This window comes from Arachis stenosperma, chromosome 7, assembly GCF_014773155.1.
Source record: "Arachis stenosperma cultivar V10309 chromosome 7, arast.V10309.gnm1.PFL2, whole genome shotgun sequence".
NCBI lineage: Eukaryota > Viridiplantae > Streptophyta > Magnoliopsida > Fabales > Fabaceae > Arachis > Arachis stenosperma.
The window spans coordinates 71,140,262-71,154,773 of NC_080383.1; the positions used below are offsets into that span (position 1 = coordinate 71,140,262).

The 14,512-nt window shown below is 34.7% G+C and overlaps 1 protein-coding gene across 3 annotated transcripts; it reads right to left on the minus strand.

The window, feature by feature from the left end:
- Positions 1-8,154: 8,154 nt before the first annotated feature.
- Positions 8,155-12,176, minus strand: LOC130941135 (SNW/SKI-interacting protein A-like). 3 transcript variants are annotated; one of them, XM_057869533.1, is made up of 4 exons: positions 11,981-12,170; positions 9,609-11,652; positions 9,056-9,177; positions 8,155-8,848 (listed from the first exon to the last, which is right to left on the minus strand). In XM_057869533.1, the coding sequence occupies exon 2, from the start codon at positions 11,646-11,648 to the stop codon at positions 9,831-9,833; it is 1,818 nt and encodes a 605-aa protein (XP_057725516.1). In that variant the 5' UTR covers positions 11,649-11,652; positions 11,981-12,170; the 3' UTR covers positions 8,155-8,848; positions 9,056-9,177; positions 9,609-9,830. The 3 variants fall into 3 exon arrangements, with proteins under 3 accessions (XP_057725516.1, XP_057725515.1, XP_057725514.1); XM_057869532.1 differs by having other exon boundaries at positions 8,155-9,177; positions 11,964-12,176; XM_057869531.1 differs by having other exon boundaries at positions 8,156-9,177.
- Between the last annotated feature and the right edge of the window lie 2,336 nt (positions 12,177-14,512).

Here is a 14,512-nt window from a genome sequence, read left to right on the forward strand (position 1 = left end):
CCAAAATCATAGTTGATCATAATTCATATATAAATAAAAGCATACCTAAATCATCTAAAAGTGATTGAAGAGACATATTTGCAAGATCATTTCATAAAGCATCAACTTCTTCAGAAGTTAAAAATGGTGGTGAATCTTCCAATATCCATTTCGAATGATCCTCAAATGCATCAAGACAAATTTTTTCATAAACTTGCTTTCTCATTTTGTTCCTATGTTATCAATATACTTCGTTACTCTTGTGATGATTAAAATTTTAAAATAATGCTTTCAACTTAAAATAATCAAGAAAGTACCTTTGTTGTAACCTTAAGTTGTAATGAACATAAACAAGATCATTAAATCTTTGATGCTCTAACTGATTCATCTTCTTTGAGTGAATGTGTTCAAAAATACTCCAATTACGCTCATAGCCTGAAGAACTATAAGTTTGGCTTAAAATACGAATCACCAACTTTTGCAAATTTGGCACTCCACAACCATAAGATTCTCACCATTGATCTTAACATAAAAAAACTAATTTATCACAATCATAAATATCAAATCTTAAATACATCACAATCGTAAAAGACCAAATTTATGAAGAAATTCACCTAGCATAACAGTGTTACGTTCACGTATTGCAAACGGTCTTCTAAAATATTGTTCAGCATTCTTAAAGTTCCTCATCTCACTTGTCAACATAGAATTCAAATCAGGATCACCATAAGAATATTTCTCAATGACATCCAACAAGCCAGAAGTCATTTTTTCTGTGCTTTTCAAATTCTTCAGCGTTAAATCGAAAAGCTAGAGTTAACCAACAACCAGCGGCATGAAGATTTTTTTTTAAGTTGTGGATCCCAACAGGTATCTAAAATCTTTAAATAAGAATCAACAACCTTCTTTCTTTTTTGAAACCTCTTTACCATTTCTCCTCTAGCCTTATAAATAGCTTGATAAAGAAAATCCATGGCAGCTTTGTCTGTACTATCCACAATACGCAAAACACAAACAAGTGGCTCAATAAGCTTAATAATATCAGTGCATTGACTCCAAAATTTAGAATCTAAGACTTGATCCACAAATCTCTTAGCTTTGACTTCTTTGGAGTAAGCTGAGCTTGTCCATTCTTTAGAGGTCACCATAGTTCTCAAAGGATCCTTTTGAGTCAAAACACTTTGCAAAGTATTGAAATTAGTGGCAAACTGAGTTGGAGCTGGACAAAGTATTTTCCTCCCACCCGTAAACTTTCTCATCAAGAACAGTGGATAGCAATGATTATAGATATACTTGGTGATCATTGAAGCTTGTGACACACTTTCACTCACTTCTTATAACTTCCCAATATCTTGAAACATCATATTAATACAATGAGCTACACAAGAGAACCAATACAATTTAGAAAACTCAGCCTCCAACAACCCTCCCATAGCAACATAGTTTGCAACATTGTCTGTTACAATATGCATAATATTCTTAGGACCAACAAACAATACAGCATCCCTAAACAACTTAACAAAAGCATCAGTAGTTTTTGAGACATTAGAAGCATCAACTGACTTTAGAAAAATAGTTCTTTTAGGACAATAAACTAAAAAATTAATCAAAGTATGCCTACAACGATTAGTCCATCCATCGGCCATAATAGTACATCTAATTTGTTTCCAAATCTCACGATAACCATCAATAATTTTCCTCACATCCTCAACCAATTTACTCAACAAATACCCACAGACTCTTTGATAATTTGGCCCATTATACCCTGTACCCATGCTTGCAATAACATCAATCATTGGCTGATAATAAGCTGAATTAACCGCGTTAAATGGAATAGAGGTATCCATCATCCATTTTGCAATAGCAATATCATACTTCTCCATAATTTCTTTGCTTTGAAGAACGCTTTTGATAGTTGGTTGAGCTCCGGGTGTTGTTGCCGATGGAAAATATGATTGTAATCCTTTGACTTGTTTTCCTTTTCTAGAGCTAGGTGCTGGAACTCTGGATTTTTGTTGTTGTTGCATCTCATTACGTTCGATCTCGTCAAATTCTCTTTCAATTTCATCACAAGCATTATAACTTTCTGCATACTGTTCTTGAGCTTTTCTTTTCTTGCTTCGAAGCTCTTCAATGCTTTGATGGAATTGGTGTCTCACTACAGCTGGCACCTTTCGACATGACTCAATATCTCCTTCTTTTCCAGACAAATGAAGCTTAAATCGATGAATTCCTCCACCCCTAATAAGCTTCTCACAATATATGCATAACAGAATGGTTTTTCCAGATTCCACAACTTGTTTACAATGACCCCATGCAGGATCAGTTTTTGCTCTATTACTGTTTTTTTTGTTCCAATTGATGTATCAGGAGTTGATCCTTATTCTTGCGAAGATGGTGTTTCTGATGGTGTATTCGCGGAAGTCATTCTAAAACAATATGGAGTAGCAAAAGTATAAAACAACAGCAATCCTAAATTCCCTATTTCCTATTCCCTATTCAGCGAGACAGCAATCTTAAATTCACAAAACAAGCAGATTCATAGTTTCATACTAAACAATTACTTCAACATCTCCTATTTCAACAAGCAGCTATTTCAACAACAGAAATTTCACCTATTATCCCAGAAATTTCAAGTTTTCATAACAAAACAGAACAACATAACAAAATTATTCATAACAGCTTCATAATTTCAAGTTTTCAACAAGCATATTCAACAAGCATTGGAAGAACAAAGCATAAGAGAAGAGAACAACATATTCAAGTAACTTGTTTGATAGAGTAGAGGACGAAGACGACGGCAATGGCACGGCGACGGCGACGATAAATATGAGAGACAAGAACGAAGGTGAAACGAAGCGGAGCGGCGATTCTGTTCTGTTCTTTGAGACTTCAAAATGGGTGTCGTAGTAAGGTCTTCTAAGGTGAGACGAAGAAGACGACGGCGGGCGGCGGTGGCGCGGTGAGTGACAGAGTGAGGTGAGGTCGCGAGGTAAGGAGGTGAGAGGGAGGGTTAGTCATTGTGGTTACTGATTAGGGGATTAGGGTTGGGGAAACAGGGATTGGGGGGTTATTCGAGTCTCTTTTTTTTTTAAACCAATGCAAAACGACGTTGTTTTGGCAAGTGAATTAAAAAGAAAACTTCCGAACCTGCCGGTTGAACAAAAATTGCCGGTTCTCTGATTTTCATCAGAACCGGCCAGTTCAACCTGGTTATCAACGATTATGTTCCTTGTCCGGTCATATTGATCAATCGGACTGGTCAGGAATCCAATTTATCGGTTTTTCAATCGAACCGGTTAGTCTAGTCCGATTCTTACAACTATGGTATGTGTATTCTCAAGTCAAAATTATTTTAGCTTTTCAAGTCAAAATTATTTAAAAGGTCTATCAAGTAAAAGAAATCATTTAAATTTAAACAGAAACTTAGCAAGAGGTTAAAGTTGCCAGCTTGAAGGAGTCTAAGTCCGAGCTAGAGGCTGAGAAAACGACCTTGAAGTCGGACATCTATGGCCGATTTTTTTGCAGGTACCACCCCCACCTTCACCAAGACGTCGGACGGCAGCACCTTAACACCAGGAAGTGTCAGACACAACCTCAAAAAGAGCTTAGACTTTACGTTCAGATGTAAATCACAATTTCAGGTAACACTCGAAACAGTATTATATTATTTTAACCAATTTTAAAACATTTAAAATACCCAAAGACATATTTTTGGCATTTGAAAAAATTAAATAAATTTCACTAATAATTTAGGATTTAATTTTGGCAAAAAAGTTTAAATATTGAGCTTAGAATGGATATATGCATGCTCCACACGCTCTTGCTCGTGACTGGAATCCACACAATAGCAGCATCATCTTCAACCTTTGGATGGGTGATTAGATCTGATTTGTGACCCACCCAATAAAAAATGGACCAACATCCATATCTCCTTCATTTAGCCATAATTTTCCATGTTCTTGGTGACTATGGATTTGCCTCTAAATACTCTATGAAACTCATATACTATTTAAATATATCTCGACCAAAACTTTTTTTGAGTTTTTCTGAGCAACAATAACAAGGTGTAGGTTCCACCATTGAAGCTTGATTCAAGCTTTCATTTGTAACAAATGTTAAACAAATACTTTAGAATGAAATAATTTTTTTAACAAATTCATTCTAATCTATAAACAAAATCTCTGCCGAAACAAAATAAGATAAACAAAAATGCAATCAAACAAAGGGTGAGCGATGACAGGGGTTAGACGTCCAAAGAGATTAGTGTTATCTTTATTTCTCTTGCTAAAATAAAATTCTTATCACAATTTTAGCTAAAAAATAATTAAACATACAATTTCACATTTTAGTCACTACAAAATTGCTGGTGCAACATAAACTAGCAAGAAGCCACGATGCCACCAATTTGTGAGTGGCACTACAAAATTCATCCGTATTTATAATTATATTTAATTTATGTTCAGCTTAAAATTATATGTTTAACACCTTTTTAACTAGTACAACAATACTTTATTGCAATATACGTATTCAGCCCGCGAGAAGGAAAACAAATCTTGGCGGACCAATCTAACTGTAAAAATTCACGTCCAGTTTTTTTGTAAAGTTAATCGTTAAAAATTATTACGTAATAATTTAGTCAAATATATTAAATCATTTAATAATTTTAATTAACAACTTTATATAAAAATAATTACACGTAAATCTCTATCCAATTTAACGTCCAGCCTAGTTTTTAAGTAAAAACCCCTAATTAAACAATCATTAAGCAAATCCTGAAATTGCTTGATGATATTAGCGGCCAACATCTGCAATCTAATATCAAATTCAGATTCTCATGTTTGACAAATTCTCCTCGTGTGTCTCAAATCTTTTACAAATTTTTCTATCCTAATTTTAGACTTTCCCAATTGTTTTTGTATTGACCCAGAATCATCTACGTATCTTACTAGTTGTGATCCTTTCAGCCCAAATATATTAAGGTTGGTTTTACAGGGAGAACCAGAGAAGAGACATTACGTAACGGAACAGGTGCTTTGATCGAAGAAGGAAGGGAGCGATCTGTTAGGGGCCTCCTTGACAATTGCAGAAATTTAGCAAGCTTCCTAAATCACCTCTTCTGTTATGTGCAGCTGCAGCCCCAAAAGCATGGGTAACAGTGTTTTGAAATATCGGATATGGCAGAGCCAAAATGGTATGGCGTGGTGAAATTTGGCCTCGTTGCAATACAGAGACCACCACGACGTGATTTTCACGGCGGATGAAAAGGCGGCTGCAATTGCGGTGGTGCCATGACGGAACGCCATAAAAATGGCAAAAATGGCGGATTTTTTTAGATTTAAAAAAAAAATCTGAGAGTAATCTGGTAAATTAGAAAACCCTGAGTAATACAATGTAACCCTAATCAGTCAGTGTTATTCAAAAATTTCTCTTCTTCTCTTCTTCTCTTATTCACGTCAAAAACGTCTCTCCGTCTTTGTTCTCTCTTCTCTGTGCCTCCAGTCGCCACCGATCTTCGCCGCTACCCGTCGCCATTTGTCACCCCCCGTCGTCGTCGTCGTCACCGCTGGTCGTTGCCGCCACTCATCACCACAATTCCGTCTTTTTCTGGTTCATAGTTACATACGTTCTTTTTTTTTCCGTTTAATTCACTGTCATAAACCTCTCTTCCTCCAATTTTTTTTCCATTAAGTTCAGTTCACTACGTCAACTTCCAGACCAATCCCTAATTCTAATGATACTGAATCAGATGATGATGAGGGGATAGAGGGGCACGATAATAAGAGTTATGCTACACATACAAGCCTTTTTGTTTTACAAGTCTTACAAATTGGGCTAAGCCTAACAAAAACTACATTCACCCACTGGAGCGTGATAACACGTGCATCACTCAACCGTTTCCAAAGCGCACTCTCACTCACCATTATGGAAAGATGCTTCTTCTTCTTCTTCTTCTTCACGTTCTTCCTTCTCCTCCTCCTCTTTCTTCTTCTTCTCCTTCTTCTTTGTGTTTCTCCTCTTTTTTCTTCGCGTGTTTCATCTTCATCGTCGTTTTTTTGTTACTGTTGTTGTTGCTGCATTTTTTTCCCCTCCTCTTTCTATTGATTTTGCAACGTTATGTATTTTTTTTCTTCTTTGTTTGATTTTTTCTCCCAAGAAGAATTATAAGAAAATGAAATAAGATGAGGAAGAAGAAGCAGTAGAAGATAAGGAGGAGGAAGATGAAGAGTTTTGAATTATGCAGAACTTATCAGAATAAAAAAATCCAAAATTCCTTAAAATACACCCAAATATGTTCGTGTTACACCCAAATTTATTACAAATACAAAAAAATGTTTTCTCTAATGCTGTATTTTTTTTCTTTTTCTTTTTTTCTTTATTTCTTTCTTTCTTTTAGTTAAATGAATGTGAGTTCATCCTCTTCCAAGTAATTTGCAGCATTGTGTGTTTCTTCTTTGTTTAATTTTTTTTTGTTTTTATTCTTCTTAAAAGAGTAAAATAAGAAGAAATTTGAGAAAGTAAAACAAAAAGGAAAAGATGAATAAGAAAAAAAAGGAAGAAAATGCTGATGATGATGAAAAGAAAAAAGAAACAGCAGAAGATGAGGAGGAAGAAGAGAAAGAGTTTTGAATTATGCAGAACTTATCAGAATAAAAATACACCCAAAATTCCTTAAAATACACCCAAATATCTCCGTGTTACACCCAAATTTGCTGCAAATACAGAAAAATATTTCCTCTAATGTTGCATTTTTTTTTTCTTTTTTTTCTTATTTCTTTCTTTCTTTTAGTTAAATGAATGTAAATTCATCCTCTTTCAAGTAATTTGCAACATTTTGCGTTTCTTCTTTGTTTAATTTTTTTGTTTTTATTCTTGTTAAAATAGTAAAACAAGAAGAAATTTGAGAAGGTAAAACAAAAAGGAAAAGATGAATAAGAAAAAAAGAAAGAAAATGCTGATGATGATGAAAAGAAAAAAGAAACAGCAGAAGATGAGGAGGAAGAAGAGAAAGAGTTTTGAATTATGCAGAACTTATTAGAATAAAAATACACCCAAAATTCTTTAAAATACACCCAAATATCTTCGTGTTACACCCAAATTTGCTACAAATACAGAAAAATATTTTCTCTAATCCTGTATTTTTTTATTTTTTTTCCCTTATTTCTTTCTTTCTTTTAGTTAAATGAATGTAAATTCATTCACTTCTAAGTAATTTTGCAGCATTATGTGTTTCTTCTTTTACTTTGCTTGATTTTTTTGTTTTTATTCTTGTTAAGAGAGTAAAACAAGAAGAAATTTGAGAAAGTAAAACAAAAAAAAAGATGAATAAAAAAACAAGAAGAAAAAGATGGTGATGATGATAAAAAAAAAGAAGCAGTAGAAGATGAGAATGAGGAAGAGGGAAGAGTTTTGAATTATGCAGAACTTATCAGAATAAAAATACACCCAAAATTGCTTAAAATACATCCAAATATATTCGTGTTACACCCAAATTTGCTGCAAATACAGAAAATATTTCCTCTAATGCTATATTTTTTCTTCTGAATTGAACCACACCTTAACCACTTGGATTGAATTCAAAACAATAATCAATTTCGTTCCGGTTCAATTAATAATCTAAATCTAAATTATTCATTATCTTCAACAACGAGATAACTGATGATGGAGGAAAAAGAGAAAAAGAAAGGAGGAAAAGAAATTCCAATTAATAAAGAAGGAAGAAGAGGTGATGTTGATGACGACGATAACGAAAAAGAAAAATAACAAAGAAAAACCTACAGTAACAAGAAGACGAAGAATGTGCAGTAACTACGCATTTTTGGAGAAACGTGTGAATATAAATGACTTGTAAAGACTTGTATAAAAAAAAAACGTTTGTATGTAAAGAATATTTGTTATAATCTGATTTATTTCATCATAACAGGATAACACAATGACTTTAGTCTTTTTTTTAAGTTTTTAGTTTTTATTTTTGTCTTATATTTATTTTCTAAATTTGCTATTATATTTGCCGAATTAATTGAATGTCTTATGCCTAAAAAAATGATTATATAGATTAGATTTTATAGTTTATCATATTTGTAATTTTTTGTATATTTTTTGTACATATATATGCATTTTTAGATAATCCGTCATTTTCCACGACGTCATCCACTATTATTTTATGAGAGATTTTTGGCTCACCATTTTTGTCTCACCGCCATGAGCCGCCATCCGCAATAAAAAGCTATGATGGGTAATAACTTGTCCACAAAATTACCAAATATAGACACCATAATGTAGATTATCTTTCATTTAATTAGTAATAAGAAAGTTAATGCAAACGTTCGGTGATCATCAATTCATGATCTTTAGCTACAGGAAGCTACTTCACCATGCCCTCACTCTCTACACAAATGTAGCTACCAAATCTAAATATCCTGTGAACCAAAGCTCATTACCCTAACAGTGTATTACAAGTTACAAATCACATTAGAACTAAGCTCTTGACTTCCTTGATTCTTCTCCCATATATAACAAAGTTCTTCCAAATGGAAAAGTCCAAAAGTACATACCATGAATATTCTAGCATTACCATCTCAATCCTATCTATGCAACAACGGTCAGAGTACATGTCAATAACAAATGAAGACATTCAACATAAAAAAAAAAAAACAACAGCTCTTCCAAGTTATAAAAAAATTCCTGCATTCAGTAGGAAAGTAGCCTACATCATGAAAGATGCAGTCCAGAAATGGAGTAAGACCGGGCATAACCTCAAAAGGAGTTCTTCTTTGCACTTCAGCAACTCCTCGATATTTTAAACCAAATTGCACTTGCATCATTTCACCCATATCTACTCTTTCAACCACTATTCTCACAGGAAAAACTGATTTCATGTTCAAAACTATTATATTAGTACCTCTCAAATCACTCTTCAAATATTGCCTTTGTATGTCATTAGTAACAGACAAGAGAAACAAATAAGAATAAAGAAATGGATGCAGTCCGAGAATATGTATAAGCATCCAACAAAGATCTTTAGTTAAAAGGCAAGAGCAAATCTCATCAGTCTGAATTTGCTTAAAGGTATTACCTTCATAAAACTTACTTTTGAAGACCCAGAATAATTTGCTTCAATTTCAACTTTCGCTTGGTATCAGTCATAGCTGCCACTACCGCTTGTCTTGTCTTATTGGCTGCTCCATTTATCACTACCTATTCAAAAGTTAAAAGCACACACTTGTTCAAAACTTTTGAATGATGGGAAAGGACATAAACATGATTCCATGATATATATGCAAAGTATATTAAAACGCATGTGTATTGCTGTTGGTTGCCATAAAACGACTTTCAATAACGCACTTCCAATGTGGCTTATGTATGTATAGTATGCTTTTCTTCTACTAAAACATGGAAAGTGATTTCAATACTCTCATAACATGACAGTAGATACTATGGCCATGTAAAATATGTAATGGATATCCAAGTGGTGAGAAATTCGCTATTCAGTGGCCAATCCAATGTTGACACTTGAACCATCCAATGGAAAAACTTTACATCCATTACATATTAAGAGATTTTTTTATCTGGAAATATATTTTCTGAAACGGTAAATAAAGGGGTGCAGTTAGTAAGAGACTACTTACCACCAATAGGCAAAGATATACTTTAAAACATTCCAATTCATTCAACATATAACTTGATCAAACGCCATACACAATTTAGGACCAGAGTACAGAAACACTTCATTCCCCCCAAACAGGGGGTGTCAAGAAAATTCCAAGTTTTAACACAACCTAAACCACCATTTGTATTCTCTAAAGTGACGACCAGCCATCAGAAATTGACCTCATTTGATACTGAGCTACTTAGTGCCCTCTTTCAAATCCAATGCGAGTCCTACCAGAACCTCCCTCATAACCATCCCGCATAGAAGATCCAGCACTTGCTCTCAATGTTCCTCCGCTACCAACATTTTCCATGGCTTTCTTACCACTCTTAACATCAGTCAAGAACTGATCCAGACCAAATGGATCAGCTTCATCTTGATTCTCAAATTCAACTGGCCTATCCCTTGGACCTGGCCTTTCAGAAGTCCCCGCAAATCCTCTGTCAGGCTTGAAGCGATCGGTCTTCCTAATCTTCTCTAACTGCTCGTCTGCACCACCATAAACCTCATTATCAACATCCTTCTTTGGCCTATAGAGGGTTGAGAGTGTTGGCTGTGCCGTGAACAAGCCTTTGTCATAAACATTGTACTGATCATCAGTGGCAAACCCAGATGATATTCCTTTCTCCTGGTTGAATAGCCTCTCATCATACATGACCTCAGTACCCGGCTTAGTAGAAGCCATACCAAGAGCAACTTTCTCACTTATATCACGATCCCTGTCTCTTGTGAGCTTGCTTTTCTTTCCCATAGCAGCATCCTTAGCCTCTAATCTTCTCTCCCTCTCCCTTTCTCTTCGCCGTTCCTCACGAATTTTCTCCCTATGCAACCGCTCCTCCCTTTCCTCTCTTGTCTCCTTTGGATAGTTCTTCTCCCTTTCATGTTCATGTGGTTGCTCATAATCAACTGCCATGTCAGCATCATCCATGATGCTCCTCTCAGATGGAGCAGGAATAGCAGCTGGAGGGGCTACACCAGTTCTCTCAGAACGAGCTTTCTGAGCCAAAGCTCTCAGCTCCTGTTCTTTCCTTTCCTTTTCCTTTAGAAGCATCTCCTTCTGAACCTTGGACCTCATTGCAACTGCTTCTCTAGCCTTCTGCTCTGCAACATATAATGCCTCCGAAAGCTTTGCAAAATTATCATTGATCTGAACATCCTGAAGACCTCTCCCATCAGCAGCAAGACGCTTGTCAAGAGGGATAGTGTAACCTTTTGGATTCTTCCAATTAGAAATACAAGGAGGTATCTTCCAATCCTGCTGGTCTTTCACAGTAACTGGCCTCGGAGGGGAATGCATCACTGGCACTGGAGGGGAACCGGAAGCCTTGGGAACACGCTTATGCTTGAATTTTGGAGGCTCCAATGGATCAACTGGCATCTCAACCATTCTAATAACCCTCTCTTTCGCCCCGGAATTGAAAGCTGCATTCTGCTGGGAAGGCTTATACTTAATATACTTTGTATCTGATGACTGCTTAGGGACATTTTTCGGCTGTGCTGCACTCAATCTCACATTAACTATCTTCTCAAGTGCAGCCTTAGTCTCCTGAGTTGTCTCCTCAATCTCCTTCTGCTCATCCTCATCATCTTCCATGTCACTGTCCTCATCATTCTTCAGGATCTTTGGTATGAGATCCTTCTGTTGCGTGTATACAATCTTCTTAGCATTCTCGTTCTGCTTCACTATTGCATCATATGCAACATTCCCATGAGCATCAACTGTCACTGGAAGGATCTTTGAACCCGGCTTTGAGGATTTGTTCCTTCCCATGTCAAGTGGGTACTGAGCAACATGGATCTCAGGAAAGGAACCACCATCCCCAAAATCCTCCACCTTGCGAGGAACAAAACCGGCACGTTTCAAATAAGGGGGCACTGGCTTGTGTATGATGGCAGTGGATTTTTCCTCCTCGGATGAAGAGGAGAATCTCTTCTTGAACCATGGATCGTTACTGTGATCATAGTAAGTTGTTGAGGATGATTTTGCTGGAGGAAGAAGCTCTTTCAAAGCCGACATAATTCTAAGGCAGAAAAATTACCACAAAATAATCAATTTTAAAATTCAGATCCAAACATGAGAAACTAAAACAAGGTGAAAACGCAGTGGATAATTAAAAATTATTAAATAATTCATCAGGTGTGACTAAATTGTTATCTATCGCTATCAACTTTCACATAAAGTTAATTACAACGGAATTTTTACCCAAAAAAACCAAAATCACTAAATCAGAAAAAATTTATGGATATTCAATAATATTAACTCAAATCAAAACAAAATCAGAACCCTAAAGTCATTAATATTAACTCAGAATCAAAATAAAAAACCCCCCACCGAGAACAGGGACGTACAACACAAAATCAGCAAGCAACAGGGACGCCGGATACGAGCAGCGACGCGAACAGGGGCAGGTTCACGAACACGAGCGGGTAGGGACGCAAACAAGTGGCTACACGGCGCGCAGGTGGCTGGAACTCTAATCGCCGGAGAGAACGTTGCAGCGCAGGTGGCTAATGAATTAGGGATTCCCTCATTATTTTTTGTTCGTACATTGGGGTTTGTAAAAAGATTTTTTTAAATAAATATTTTATTTAATTTGAACACGATTTATATTTTTACCTCTTATTATCTATATTATTTATGATGTAAATAAAATATATCTTATTTAAATAGTAAACGATATATACTTACAATTAATTCGTAATGAGATATGAGTATTTATAAATATAAAAATATAATTTTTATAAATATAAAAATAAAATTTTTAAATTAAAAAATATTAATAATTTAATTTATATTAATTTAAAAATAAAAATCGATATATTTTATTATTATAAATCGAATGAAATATTAATAAATATTTTAATTAAATCGTTAAACTAAAAAAAATTTAAATATAAGAGCAATTACAAAAATGATATTTGTTTTGTTTGGGTGAAAATTCTCTCTTTTTACGTCAGTGCAGTTGTTCATATTTTGTGTTGATTAACTCTCCCTCTTTTTTATTATACTAGTTTTAAGTCCCATATAGCATTAACTACGTTTAATATTATAGTAATAGCTGAACGACAGAAAATAAATTGACAAAAATTTCTCTGTACACAATATTAAGGGTATGATTTGAGACTTTTTCATCAAAATTAATAACCAAGATCTTAAGACCAGACATACTATTAACTCGAAAGAGTGCAGTATAAAGCTGACCATGTGTGAAAACAAACCTTAGAAAATACACACCAACAGTTGTGAGTGTCTATCCTTAGAACTTATTTATGGTCATTGCAAAGCAAAGCACAATTGGAAACTGCCTTCGAGTAAACATGATAGGTAAGGTTTCATTATTGGGGATCATGTTCATTCTTGGAATAAAAACAACTTGACCAACGTTTCGTCCTGCTAAGATGACGCATTCAATAACATGATCACCAAGTCGCCTAACTTGCATTCGTGTACCGTTGCACAATCCACTGGATTGGACAATATTATGAAGAAGCATGACACACACACCAATCTTAAGCACTAACTTGTGTTGTGGAATACCAGAATAAATCAATGCATTCAAGGACTCTGTACACATTGTGTATAATTCAGATTGTAAGTGATCGTCTTCATTAAGCACCTCAAGTAAACCTTTTCATTGCCAGGAAGCAAAGATATGACATGATTGTTAACTTCGGTTACAACATCAAGTATCGGTGCCAATATACTCCTGTCCTTAAATTAGTCCACGCTAGAAATATACAGTAAGATATCAGGATAAATGAACAACACCAAATTGTGAAGAGATAGTGACTCAAAATTAAATAGCAACTTCTCGGGTATCCTAATCACCGATTCACCATCGAAACTATCTCCTAATAACCCGTCACTTAACTTAAGGATCCAGTAAGCAAATTTTTTTAACTAAATAAAGCATCAAAATAAAAAATAAAAAATCACTAACAAATATTTTTGTATTATTTAAGATATATTAAATTATAATATAGAATTAAATACTATGTAATTTAAATTAATAGATACAACTCTAAAAATATACATAAAAATTTATAATTTGTTAGTTTGAATTTAGATCCATTTAAATAAATTTTAAAAAAAAATTAAAGATCATATTTAAAAATTAAAATTAAAGAAAATATTTTATTTAAATTAGTTAAAATTGAATAATAAAAATGAATAATGTAACAACATTTATAATGCAAGATATAATAATATTTTATTTTAAATACTAAATTTTAATTTAAAATATAATTTCATTTTTTTTAGGACTTCGTGTCAACAAAGTTGACCCAAAACGAAAAAATCAGAGTACGCATCGAAACCAATCCACCCAAGCTACTTTGAAACCCGTTCTACCCGTGATTCTGCATCTTAGGTTCTTAACTAAACTGTCTTGCTGGGAGAGATGCAACAAACCCAGATACAAGCAACCCAGCAGTCCCGACCGTCGAGTGTCTCCGTTTCAAACATAGCCACCTTCGTCTAGACAGTGTTGCCATCTTCTCGGAGCCACCTTATGAATGAATATGTTATGTTCTATGTCATTAGATTTATGTTTTCATTGAGACTTATATTATTGTTGATGGATAGAATTATTATGTATGTTGGAATGCTGAATTATTGATGGAATTGTTATTGTTATAAATTTATGTCTTTCTTCTTGAGCTGCGTTGTGATTAATGGTCTGAATACCGGACTAGATTGGCCGGTCAAACCGGTAGCTTAGGCGATTCGGTTTATTAGCATAAATTGCTATTTTAGAAATCGGACACAAACCACTGAACTGGCCAGACATCGGTCAGTCAAACCGGATCGAGACCCGGCCGTTTCACAACAAACGACGCCGTTTCCCAACAAACGACGCCGTTTCCTTTGTTGAAAGGAAA